This window comes from Barbus barbus (genome assembly GCF_936440315.1).
Source record: "Barbus barbus genome assembly, chromosome: 33".
NCBI lineage: Eukaryota > Metazoa > Chordata > Actinopteri > Cypriniformes > Cyprinidae > Barbus > Barbus barbus.
In genome coordinates this window covers 26,916,894-26,930,954 of record NC_136761.1, presented here as the reverse complement: position 1 = coordinate 26,930,954, position 14,061 = coordinate 26,916,894, and the positions used below count along the sequence as shown (strand labels likewise).

The 14,061-nt window shown below is 38.6% G+C and overlaps 1 protein-coding gene across 5 annotated transcripts in view; it reads left to right on the top strand.

Moving 5' to 3' along the window:
* Positions 1 to 14,061, top strand: part of LOC306853048 (ecto-NOX disulfide-thiol exchanger 2-like) — a 224,110-nt gene that overhangs the window by 138,390 nt on the left and 71,659 nt on the right. For all 5 annotated transcript variants that reach the window (XR_013782697.1, XR_013782698.1, XM_079390213.1 and 2 more), the window contains one exon: positions 10,158 to 10,289. Coding sequence is in view for 3 of the 5 variants with exons in the window: in XM_079390213.1 (XP_079246339.1) it covers positions 10,158 to 10,289 (132 nt within the window). In the remaining 2 variants the exon portion in view is untranslated. The remainder of the gene's footprint in view (positions 1 to 10,157; positions 10,290 to 14,061) is intronic.

The following is a 14,061-nucleotide window of genomic DNA, read 5'->3' as shown; positions in this document are numbered from 1 at the left end:
AAAGCGCTTTGGGTGTACAGCAATACACAATAAAGCGCTATATAAATGCATCATTCATTCAAATAGGTTTTTTTTTTTTTTTTAACACAGTGTAGCCTTTTATTTTCACTCTTGTAACACAGAGTCTATGGACCTTGCTGAACCTGTAGCCTAACTCTTAATATGTATCTGAACAAGTCAGCACTTTTAACATTGAGTCAATAAGTAGCACTTTTTTTTTTCTTGAAACAAACTTCACAAAGAAATTAAAGTCACTTTTTAATTAGCTCTTGTCCTAGAACTCTGTTCAGGTTGAAAGAACTTATCTCTTTTTGAACCCTTTGTGTGGGCGTCGGGACGGGAAAAGAGGTTGTTTCAGTCCGTAACAATTCCAGATCAAACACCAGCCAGTTAAAGGAAACGACACACTGTTAATTTAGTCAAACGAGCTTCAACCTCACAAGGATATGGTCTTTAAGCAGCACGGACTATTACTTCAAAGATAGCGATGAGCTCTGCTGTACCTGTAATTACATAATTCATGCAGAAGTATTTGAAGTCATTATAAATCGAGCAATCATTCTGCCCTCCAGCAGCGCTGAGCTCCGATTAGCTCATCTGCAGATCTTAAGATTTTAACCGCTGTCCAGCCATGCAGAGCCAGATCCACTTTTAAACCATTTTATGGCTTTAAATGTGGTTTTAAGGCAGTATGAATATATATATATATATATATATATATGAGCATTTACTGAGCTTAGAGATTTCCGTGAAGTCAGATCGCTTAAATGACTTTTGCTGGTCGTCGGCGTTCTTACAGTGTGAACGATGCACAATGGGAATCAGTGGCGGGACCTGACTGCCAGAGTGAGCGCGAGACAATGACGAGCCTGTGTTTGAGCTGCTGATATGAAATTCAGAGCAGCTTATCGTGATGGCTGACCCTTGTGTTTGAGCATTAGCTGAAGTGCTGCTGCTTTCATGTCATTCTCGCAGTGTCAGACCGAGGGTTTGCTCTGGCGCATCGCAGTCTCTCAGGATCCCTGCGGTTCAGAGCTGCATGCCATGGATATTAATGTAATGCACGTCAGTGTGTGCATGAGTTCATCAAGTTTCTTTGCTAGTTTTATGATTTCATGTGTAAAGCCAAGTAGTGATGATTCAGCAAGGACACATTAGATTTATCCAAAGTGTCAGTAAAGACATTTATAATGTCATAAAAGATTTGCATTTAAATAAAAATGTCTCATGGTTTCAATAAAAATGTGAAGCGGCACAAAAAAAAATCAACTTTGATCACAGGAATAAATTATATGTTAAAATATATTCTCATAGAATACATTTTAAACAGGTTAAACATTTCAATTGTATAATATTTCAACTATTACTGTTGCCATTTCTTACTTGTTACTAGCTTACTTGCAGCAAGATTTTGAACTGTAGTTTAATTGCATGTCTCTGTCTTGTTTTCTTAATTTTCTAATAGTCTGAAACTGTTACTCTCTGTTTCTCTGTTCAGCTGCTAATTATTTAATCTGCGTCTGTTAAACATACATTTATATCCATGCAGACGTCTCCGTCTTCTATAGTTTGACCGAATGTTCTGAGTCTCTGTAGTCTCTGCTACAGTCCAGCTGCAGCCTCTTTCTGGAAGTGCTCGATCACTGACAGACATACAGTAGAGCTGTTTCAACTTCAATGAATCCCTGATCAACCGTGATGCAGCCGCATAGAACTGGAAATGGCTTTTGTTACCTCCACACCAAAAGAAAACCGCTTTTATTTTGTCGAGATCACATGACAATGCACGTCTTTTTAAGGCTTCCGTATCTCATGGCTTGCTTTCCCAGGCATGAATAATAGATTTCTCAGCAGTCATGACTGTAGATGTTGTTACACGGTGGTCTGCACGCCTGAGCGCGTCTCTCGTGAGCGAGGTGAAGTGTCTGGTAATGTGTCTTTATTGATGGCTGCTCTCTATTAAGCTCCTCAGGCCTTAGAGCTCAGAGGTGCTGCTCCAGCAGTGCTGTCAGACCCCGTTTCCTTCTCAAACGGCTCACAACATCCCTTCCAGAGCCCAAAGCCCTGACGCGCACATCCTCAATCGTACATTCGGGGGATGAATGTGCAGCGGCGAGGGAAATGTCACCGCCACTGAGCTGGAACCCAAAACTAATTATTCCCTTAATCCAGCCAGAAGAGAGACGGAGAAAATAAATAATTTGTGTAAACACACAGACGTGGGATCACAGCGCGCGTCTCATTGTTAGAAAGACCTTGTTGCTGTCATGTTTGCGAGCGTCTGGCTGGAACGGGTCCGGGGGGCGTTTGACCCGCGACAGGAGTTAATTTGAATCCACCTCTCCAGTAATGCCGGCCACATTATAACAAGCCTCTCTTAACGGCAGAAACTGCCAAAGCAGCTTCCACAGGAGCCAGAGAAAGCCAGCAAAAAAGCCAAGATTCGACAATGTCTGTTTCAGCTTAACAGAGTCACTTTTGCCAGTGTAAAACGATACTCGGACGTGAAGAAAAACGTCCTCACTGTGCGATGTTTCTCTCGTTCCTGGTTTGCTCTTAAACCCCATTCAAGGCCTGAAATTGTAAACGAGAATTCAATTATATCTCATTTACTAAGTTAAGACAACTGGTGACTCAGCCGTCAGTATGTGTGTTTTTGAAGCTGACGCTGTGCTGTTTTGTGAATATAGTCACGGCTGAAGGACACATTTGAGTTTGACATGCAGCAGAGCGCCTGCAACCCTTTTATCCCTGACTTTATTTTAACAGAATAGTACAGCCTTGAGTGCCTTTTATATTTGATAAAACGGTTACTGCATAATACAAAAAAAATTTAAATATTAAGGACACATTTTTCAATAAAACGTTATTTTACTACTTTATTATTAATTCATTAGGTGCTATCTCGTTGTTAGAAGATTTGGTCTGGGGCATGTTATCCTACCTAGAATTAATTAACTTGCTAAGATTAATAGTTTTTCTCCATATATATTAAGTCTCTTGTGCTTACCAGAACTGCATTTATTTGATCAAAAACTAATTAAAAGCAGGAATTTTTAAAAATAATATTACAATTTAAAATGTGTGAATATATGTTAAAAAGTCATTTATTCCAGTCATCAAAGCTGAATTTTCAGCATCATTTCCCCAGTCTTCAGTGTCACATGATCCTTCAGAAATCATCATAATATGCTTATTTGCTGCTCAAGGTTTTATTTTTTTTATGTATCTGTTATTATCAATGTAAAAAAAAAAAAAACGTTGTGCTGCTTAGTATTTTTGTGGAAATCATGATGCATTCTTTTCAGGATTCTTTGAATAAAAAGTTCCAAAATTTTTACATAATAATTTAAAAAGCCTTTTCTATGAATTTTCATTAATCCCATGTATCCTTGCTTAATAAAAGTTTTCATTTTCTGTCCAAATAAAATAAAATAAAACAAAAATCTTCCTGGCCCCAAACTTTTGAGTATCAGTGAATTTATAGTATAGAGTGATAAACACAGCGGAAGTACTGTATTTTGTTTATTTTAACTCAACTGGACTCTGACCGATTGACTGATTATTATGTAGATACTGATTTGCGACCATAAACACAGCACATGTGCTGTTTACAGATCACTTAAATCAGATGAAAACCTCACACATTTCATTCACGTTCAATAGGAAAATCGAAAGTGTTGAAAGTCTAATTACTCAAGTGATCGTACTTCCTCCTACCTTCATTAAGACATGGGCAATCCATAGATGTATGAATGAAGATTGCATTCAATAAGGCTCTTGAGAAGCAGGAGTGCTCTCATACAAGTGTTTATTCTGTGAAAAAATAACGCTTATCACTTGATAGCCATCATATCTCAGCAGGAGGGCTCTCAGCATGTTTGATGTGCAGAGCTGGAACACCTGATATCTGGTGTTTCAGAGAGATCTCCTCAAGGACCTGCACGGCCTGAACCCTGTAGAAGTGATCTGTGGGATCAGATGGAGGTGTTTTCTGCTTGCCGTTTGACACTTGAGTTTAAAGCAACAATCTTTTGTTGTTAGCTGGCTTACCTTGTCTTTTCAAGGTGATCCGAACGGCTGATTGAAATCGTGATGCTTTGACATAATGAGGTTTGCAATTGTGGTGCATCCCCAAAGACTTAATTCTAATGCTTGCCTGCCGTCTCCGGCTCAAAAGATCTCCCAGAGAGGGTTCAGTCTTGCTTATGAAGTGATAAAGTAATCTACACGTGGCTTTTGAATGAGAAAGATGCAAAGTTGTATTTTAGAACATATTTATTCGATTGTGTTTGGTAAACACAATACTTGGCAGTTTATCAATTGCGTTGTGCTAAATTATGCAGTGTAGAACAAATCAAAATATCATGCTAAATGTCAAAATAAGAGCTGTTTAGACAGTCAGTGCTGATACACAGTGACTTGAGTGTCAGATTTAGCTTGCGTATATCTTCATTCACAAGAGCAATAAATATGCACAGATATGCAATTATAATAATCTTGTAATATTGACCTACATTATTTTAATACTGTGAATTTTGTTCTTATTTATATATTTATTTATGAATTTTTCACAATGACACTTTAAAAGGATAGTTCACGTTAAAATGAACAATTCTGTCATTTACTCACCATCATGTCATTTCAAAATATTTTGCAGAACACAAAATATATTTTGAAGAATTTTCAACTGTATTTGCTTTATTGTATGCAAATACACAGAGGTATTTTTTTTTTTTCATAACCAACTTAAGGGTGAGTAAATGATGACAGAATTTTCATTTACAGGTGAACTATCTAAGAAACCAAAATTATCGGGGTTAGTAATAAAAGATATGATTGTTTGTGTCTGTGTGTGTGTGTCCATGTTTATGTGGTTTATGAGGACACAAATTTGTATAATGACATGGGTATTACAGAGGTATTACAATATGAAGGTGGTTTATGAGGACACTGCCTATGTCCCCGTAATTCAAAAGGCTTAAAAAACATACTAAATGGTGTTTTTTTTTGAAAATCTAAAAATGCACAAAGTCTCCTGTGAGGGCTAAGTTTAGGTGTAGGGTTGGTGTAGGGCAATAGCACACACAGTTTGTTCAGTATAAAAACCATTACGCCTATGGTCCCCATAAACCACAAAAACCAACGTGTGTGTGAATCTTCCATGCAACTCTTCATGACCCTCAACTTCCTGCTAAAGTTGTCCCAGATGCTGAAGAGCAAGTAATTGTCTGTCTAGCTGTTAAGACCTTGTAGATCGTAAAATACATTTCTCTGAGTTTTTCTTGGCCATCTGTGGGAGATTTGGGCAGTGAGCCATGGACAGCTTTATTGAGAAAGTTTTGTGACCACACAGTGGCAGAGGTGTGTGTGTGTGTGTGTGTGTGTGTGTGTGTGTGTGTGCGTGTGCCAGAAAGAGAGCCGTAGATGAAGAAAAACAGGCCTGTGGGGGACGCTTTCCTCATCCATCCCCGGTGACTTTCAAACAGCCATTTTTTCTAATTGCTCTCTCTCTCTCTCTCTGAGGTTTTAGAAAGGTGACTTAGAGTCCCAAAGGACGTTTAAACCTAAAGAGATGAAACTGTCCCTTGGGAAGTCACTTCCTCCCAAAGTGGGTTTGTTAGGTCAGCACAATCTACTACAGTGAGTACATACTGTAAGCCCCTCTTGGAATGGACAGTAATAAAATACTGTAGAACTAAAATTAAAGTCAGTAATTTCAGTTTTAAATATTTTTTTATTTAAAATTAACATTTATTTCAAGTAATAACATTTTTATATGAATTTGGTTTTATTTATCTTTAATAACATTGTTTGCATTTAGGCTTAGAATGTTCATTACTACATATTTTCAAAATCAACTAGTTTGTTGTCTAAACAATTAGTAGATTTAAAAAATCTAGATGAACTAGACATTGTCAATAATTGTCATCAACCAATCCTCAACCATTCCTATTATATACAGTATGGCCAAATAAAATATTTCTTGGTTGCGTGCTATTCATATATGTATACATATACACATATAAACTTTGCACGAAGTCATGAGTTTGTTCTGGTGGTTTTACTCTGCTCTGTCATCAGTGTGGTTTCCCTCTCCATCCTGGCAAGACAAATGGCCTCTTCAGGCTTGGCAGAGGCAGCGGTTGGTCCAGCAAACATCCTGTGCTGTTATTGAGTAATCTTTGAAGCAATCTTAAAAATGCATTTTTTGCCAGCCAATGAAAGCTTTTAATGAGTTCCAGTTCCTGATCAAACAAACTTCATATCCTCCACTTGTATACAAGATTTACGTCCTTTCATCAGAAAGTGAAGTATGGGCTTCAGTTTCACTCTTCTGCAGTGCTGCATTATCCGTAGTACTCTTAAACACTTTCACAGCGTGATACTTTGATGGCAGTGTGTTTATACTGGATAAGGCTTTTGTAATGTTCCTCTAGCCTGCTGATCAGAGTGTGTGAGCGCTGAGGACTGGAAATGGAGCAGAGAGAACAGTTGTGTGATTTTTGCCTTGAGCAGAAGCAGTGTTTCTGAAAGTCTCACAATGTTCTCTCACTCCATCATGAACATTGCATGCATGTTAACAGGCCAGAATACAATTCCATGTCAGCATGATTTCACCATGAATTAAAACATGTTAATGGACTGTTAGCCATCGGAATGAAAGAGAGATGGAAATGTGATGATGATTAAAACTTTTTATTTCAATTACAGTAAATGCTATTGAAACTTTTATTCATCAAAAGTCCTAAAAAAAAAATCTCAGTTTGCAGTAACAGCAACACAGAACGGGTTTAATTAATAACAAAAAAAAGTTTATGGTGTATAAAATTTTATTATAAAATGTATTATAATATTTAAAATTATCAAAAATATATTATTTAAAATTTTAAAACAAGGGAACAAACATGCAGGAAGGAATATTCTTACTCTTTTCTTCTGCAGGCAATTGCCTGCCCCCCAATCACCACCCACATCCTTGAACATAGGGTAAACAAACCTCACCAAGCTCTCAGCAACATGATGCAACTTCTTCACTCAGTGAATTATTTTGTTTATGTAACGTTACCACATAACTACCTGCGAAAGTTTGCCATGCTAGCCCAGGCTGTCAATGAACACAGTCACGTCATCCGGTGAGGCGAAGCGCTTCATTGTCCCGTTGATGGTCAGCCTCAGAGTTGCAGGATACAACAGGGCATATTCGATCTTCATCTTCTGCAGTCGTTTTTTGACATCGTCGAAAGCTTTGCGTTTCTTTATCACCATCACAGAATAATCGTTGAAGAATGAAATCCTCGGTCCTGCGTCAGCGCTCCTCTCGGGATGCGTACCCACATGACGAGCTGCGGTCAACACTCGCTGCTTGTCCGTAAAGTTATGGAAATTTATGATGACAGGTCTGGGTCGTTGCGCAGGTCCTGGCAATGGATCAAGCTTGATCCGCCCTGCTTTCGTTGTAATCTTCAAGTAATCGGGCAGCCAATTTTTCGAAGAAATGCACTGGATCACTGCCCTCGGTTCCCTCTGGCAACCCAAGTATACGCAAATTACACCTGCACCCGCGATTCTCCAGATCGTCGATATGCGCTGACATGTCGCTCACATTTTTTTTGAAGATCAGCCACCGTAGCTTGCAAGCATTCGGTCGAATTCTCCACACCGCCAATCCGCTCCTCCGCCTCGCCCACTCGCTCGACCAAGGCCTGAAACTGAACTGTTTGATCGTTTATCGCAGATAGGACAGTATTCACTTTCTCATCTGTTACCTTCGTAATGTTTTCGCTTAATTTGACCAAAGCTTGAGCAAAGTTGGAGTTGGAGCTTTCCTCCTCACGACTATTCACTCTCGCGTCGTCCATGTTAACATCCTGCTCGACGCCACTAATATAGTAGAACTTTTCAGCGCAATCTTCTTAGCTTTGGGCATTCTGTCAGATCCTTTTAAAAAATATTGATCTAAAGACATGGCACAGTAACCCTCCAACCAAGCAGAATGATTTCACTGAGTGAAAATATAAGTTAACCGAATATGAATAAATGTTTAACTACCACAACAACTACTATCAATTAACAGTAAAGTAGGAGTTTATTGCATGAAAACCCATAGTTAATAATAAATGTGTTCCCTAATCTAAATGATAAGGACACTTCTTTCAAAAACATAAAAAAGACCCCAAACTTTTGAAATGTATTTAGTTTTGGAGTAAAGTTTCTTTAACCAATGAGCCGGAAGTGATTGAGGAGTGGAAAATGGAAAATCCGGTGAGGATTTGGAAGGCCGTGATTACAGACTGCTTTCAGCGGGAGGGAAATTGCCTGTCGCTCCAATCCGCTCACACCACTGCTGCTGATACAGATCTGCTTTCACTTGAAACCTCGGACCTCCGCCTTCTGTTTGGATGACTGAGAGGAAGACATCTGAGAGATGAGCCGTGGACGACGTCCTCTGAGAACCTGCAGTAGATCAACCAGACACACTTCCTTCAGCTTCAGAGCGTGATTTCTGCTATCTGTTCAATCACTGGAATCACTCGGACTGAGTGGAATATGACTTTGAATTTACTCTCGTGTAATGTCAGAATGATTACGAACTTCCAAGTGGTAAAATAAAATAAAATTTCTGGTTCTGGTTCCAGCTTCAAATTTCTGTTTGAAATGTCATTTTATTGTAGCCAGTGTTACCTGGTTCACTTTCTTTATTTGTCAGTGTTTTGCAAAAATGTATAGAGGAGAATAAATAGAAATTAATTATCAACAACAAAGCCGCACATGGATCCATGTTGGCACTATGAGTGTTGCCATAGAGACTAATCATTTCAGAGTGCGAGTACGCGAACAGCTGAAAGCAGAATCTGAGTTGTTGACGTATAATCATGCTAATTCAGACACGACGTGACGTTATTTAAATGTTAAAAGATCCCTTAAGGGGTGATTTATCCTTAAATAAGGAAACGAAGCATGAAGTCACATGTCGAGAAGGTCATTTTTTTTTCTGTTCTAAATAAATGTGCTTTTTGCCCAAAACCACCTTTGATATCCTTCTGGAGAACCTGAAAACTAATTACCATGCTGTTTTTCATTAACTCCCTGTATAATAATTCCCTGACCAACCACGAAACACAATGGCATTTTCTCAATAGAAATGATCTCCTCCATGTGACTGCCGCCCACTCCTCGCAGGAAGCATATGTTCTCTCGCACACAGCGGTCACACCTCAGATATGGGAACTCTCTGAGCTCTGTTTCTAGCGTTCATTCTTTCGGTGGGCGATACTGAAGTTTATCAGACCTCTGGCAGCAGTTGAAACGGCAGTCTGTTTCCTCTGAAGTGATGGTGTGCTAAAGCACATTGGCACCTCTGCTGTGTTAATAGTACATAAATTAGTTCTCAAAGAAACTCCCAATTTATCATAATAAAATGTTTTATGTGTTAAGCTGATGAAGTCTTTACATCTCATTCCTCTCTCAACTCAAACACTTCATTAAGTGTCAGTCCACAGCTCAGACTTTTATAACACATTTAAATACAAACTGTCAGTTAATTAATGATTTTAACCATGAATGTGCTTAGATTGCACAATGAATCAAACTACTTGTTCTAAACTATTCTTGTTTCATTACTTATTGCACTACCATTCAAAAGTTTGGGGTCAACAGGAAATGAATACATTTATTCACCAAGGACACATTAATCAAACATGACAATACAGATTTTTACATTGTTACAAAAGATTTCAAATAAATGATGTTCTTTTTGAACATTCTATGCATAATTATTTGGCAGCTCAACTGTTTTCCACAGTTTTCTTGAGCAGTAACTCAGTATATTTTCATGATTTCTGAAGGATCATGTGACACTGAAGACTGCAGTAATGATGCTGAAAATACAGCTGCGCATCACAGAAATAAACAGCCTTGCACATCAGACAATTTCACTGTTTCCAAACTATTGAACAGTACTATATAGACCTTTTAAGTCACATTTTGGTCATAAATGTGGACTAAATGGGTTTATTGAGTAACATATTCATCACTGAGAGCTCAGGTCGGGAATCGTAATCTCACTCTGGTTTGATTGTTCAAATATATTCCGTCTTTTAGACGAGGCGAACACTTTTAAATATAAACCCAGATGATGTTTTTCTCTCTTTCAGAGGGGCTCAGAAATATCGCCATGGACTCCAACTCTTTAGCGATGCCCATGTCAGACCCTAATGCTTGGGCGACTGCCATGAACAACCTCGGGATGCCCCCCATGAGCATGACTGGACAACCTATCATGTCAGGTAACTCGCCATACTGTTCAATAGCATTTCAAGCTTTTAATTTTATTTAATTTATTTATGTTTAATCGCATACTGCTCCAAAGAAAATGTAATAATCTTCAGTGCAAATATAGTTTTTGGATATATTTCAAAGAAGCTTGCTTCAAAAACAAATCCAGCAACTAGTTCTTCCTCTGAAGTGTAGACTACTTCTTCTGTCTACTGAAATGTTGGATATTGTGAAAACACTTGCTCCTAACATACTTTTTTTCCTGGCAGATTTCCTCTTTTACTGAGATAAATGTGTGGAAAAGTCTGTTCTGATTAGTTTTAGAAGGATGGAAATTCAGAACATTTTCCCAGTCATTTTCTGCTTAGTATTATTTTTTTATACTACTCTAATATTTATATGACCTTTTATTTTTAAATGTTCAGTTTTAATTTAATTTTAATTTCAGAAATTTTGTCTAGTGCTTTTGCCATTATTCTTCTTATAATTTGCTTTAATATTTCTATTTAGCTTTATTAATGTTTTTACAGTTTTTGTTAAACATATTTTATTTAGTTGCCAGCACAATATTTCTAATTCAGTTTTTTTTTTTAAATCTGATAATTATATTTGATCTGATTTCTTAATGTCAGTTAACAGAAATGGTTTTAATAGTTTTAGTTTTTGTTAACAACACTGGCCTTTACTGCCATGGAAACTGCCGTGTCATTACTTGAATCACACCGCTCTGTTATTTTGCTGTCAAATTTCAGCTGTACTCACCCTATAATCATCATATAAAAATAGAACGATGGACTGGTTGTATTACGTGCTAAATGACCTGTTTTTGGATCAAATAAGCTGCAGTGTGGACCAGACTGCAACGGATCTATGTATGTTTGCTGCTCTGCCTCCCTGTGCTGCAGTATTAGCCAGAGACTGAGGCTGATGCATCCTGTGGGCCAGAAGCAGAGCGCTCCACTGAGTCAGCAAGAGTGTGAAAGTACCAGTGTGAAAACTTCAAACACATTCCCACAGTGCCGTCAGAGTGGCCAATTAGTTTCAGAGCTTTTTCATCTCATTGGTTAGTCGGCAGCACAATGCGAAGGAGCGGCTGTGTGACGCTGGGAGCAGAGGCTGTGTTATGCCAGCTGGATGGAGACGCAGAACATCTCAGCTGGTGCGCATGAGTCACTTAAATCTGCACATCCACAGGACTCATTTCTCTTTCGCACCGCATCGTTTATTAGCGCGCACGAAAGGTGAGCGCTCCAAAAATGCCATCGACGCGTCGATTTAATTCCAGGGAGATTAGAATGAAATGCAACTGCAAGACGGATGGATTTTCATTACGCTGAAATGAAAACACTAGAGGGTCATCTCGACAGGCAGCAAACATCTCATTTTTGTTCTTTCTTCAGTATCATTCAAAATGATGTGCTGCATTTATCAGTATAAACACAGTTTATATGAGCATGTCTTTTTTTCCCTCCACTTTTAGAATGGAGTCTCTGTGGAGTTTCACAAATCACCTCCTTCATCTCATTTAAAGTCGCAGATATATATGCGCGGGTGTAGGCCGCTATAGGCGCATGTTTTAAATGAAGTGGGCCGTGGGGGTGCTCTAGCCACCTACGCCATTTTCCTATCAAACTTCATTTGCGCTGTTTACGTGGCCGCCACGCGAACGTCTCAAGCTCCTATTTTGCGAGATCACTGCCAGCCCGAGAGCAAATTATGGAGTTTGCCTAGCGGTTTATAGACTGGCATTGGGAGGAGAGAAATGCTGATGGCAGTTTTATGTCAGAGAGACTATGGAGCCTTGATCTGTGAGCCATGCAATGAGCTGGAATGAAACGGCTCTTAGTGCTGTTAATGTGTCCTGGCTCCCAGGAGCTCATTCCGCCAGTACTGTGAGTCTTTTATTCTAATCAGTCCCGCCGCAGGGAATTCTGGGAGCCTTTTTGCCTCCTCTTGCTTCCTGCCTGGCAGAGACTGGAAGAATACAGATGAAGGCCTCGAAACAGGGCATCACAGCGGTTCACTTCTGCGTATAGATATTTCTCAACTTTCCTCGTCCCGTTCTCTTTCCTTGATTGTCACTGATTCCTTAGGCTGCTTAGCAGGAAATAATTTAAAGTACGCAGCCTTTGATCTGAGCTTTCTGCTGACCTGTCCTTTCCACCGTGCTGCGGGGAGAACTGGGCCTGCATGAGGTTGTTATGACCCGCTCTGTTCAGTCGGCATTGACTCAGGCTGTGTTTTGATTGGAGGCTCAGGGAAGAGGCAGTACTGTCTGCCTTGAGTCGTACCTCATTAATCACACAGAGGGAGCAGCTGTTGCCTCCAACATCCTAACACTCTCCCAAACTAAAACTCACCACAAACTCCATTCCGTTCCTGTACTTTGCCACCTCAGCAAGTTGTGTGGAGTCACACGGTTATGAATATGACACTGAGTAGCCCATTCAGCCAACCGGCTAATCAGTCCCGCCTCCATTACGCACATCTGATGCTATAATCTACAGAGAGATGAAGTGTGTCTCTTTTTAAAATACAGAGCGCAAACTTTTGTTGAGCAACTGCAAGGATTGTTTAATTATAGCTAAATAAATTTAACCTTCAGTATTTATCTTTATATTTTTTTTCCAGTAAATTAAAAAATATATTTTTTTTTAACAATAATTTCAACCAAACAGCAATTGACACCAGTTAGCCTCTTTTATTATTTGAATATTTTTAAATAGTAAATATAATGATACAAGTCAGGAATATTTACCTACATTCTTCTTCTTCTTTGATTTATTTATTTTTCATAAAATAACCTATTAGAAGACAAATGCCACACACATATTTCTGTGAACAGAAATTTTGTTAAATGCACATTATTGTTCAGTCTCAGTCTTCAACATTTATTGCAAAAGCCTTGTGAATATTAGGGGTGTGCATTATGTATTTTCTACAAAATTGTAACAGTGTGTGAGTTGGCAATATCGAGTATGTTAATCAATTTGCAAAAAATAAGAAAATAGTTCCAAACAAAGCTGGAGCAGAACTGTGTTTTTGAGTAAAACATCTGAGTGAGCTTTTCAATAGCACTTTTATAAAGATAAGTCACTTGCTTCCTTACCAAATGAATCAAATGTTAAAAAAAAAAATGAGTGAATGCTTCAATGACTTGCTCAATAAGACCGGCAGTTTTAGTTTGGTTTTTTTTTTTTTTTTTTTTTTTTTTTTATATATATATATATATTTTCAAATAATTTCCTATTTCATTATTCAAAATGTTATTTTTAATAAATGCATTTATACCTACTCTAATCTGCATAAATCTGTTATAAATCTAAAGGCCACTTCAGATGCCACTTTTGTGCCACATCTGCAGTGCAAAAATGGCTTTTGTTTCATTTGACTGATAACAACCCTATAATGTGTGAACTAACCAACCACAGAGAATAAAGGAGCATTGTGAGTCAGCTGTCCACAACAGGCCTAAACTAGCTGAAGAACCAGCACAAAAAGACACTCAGCAAAATCGACATATTCCCCTGAAAAAAAACCCATTGAGATATCGTTTTTGTCAGTATCGCTCACCCCTAGTGAATATTCAGTATATCACTCAGCCCTTGTTTCTACAGTGTATTCTAGATGAGCACACTGTACTGTGTGTTTTTACTTGGCTTCGGTCTGGCTTGCACTTCACTGTGATTAATTATTCAGAATCTCTGACCTGCTGTTCTCGAGCGGAGGAATAGCAGCTTCAGTCCTCTCATGCCGTGGACAGTGTCGGCACATTTTGAGCTA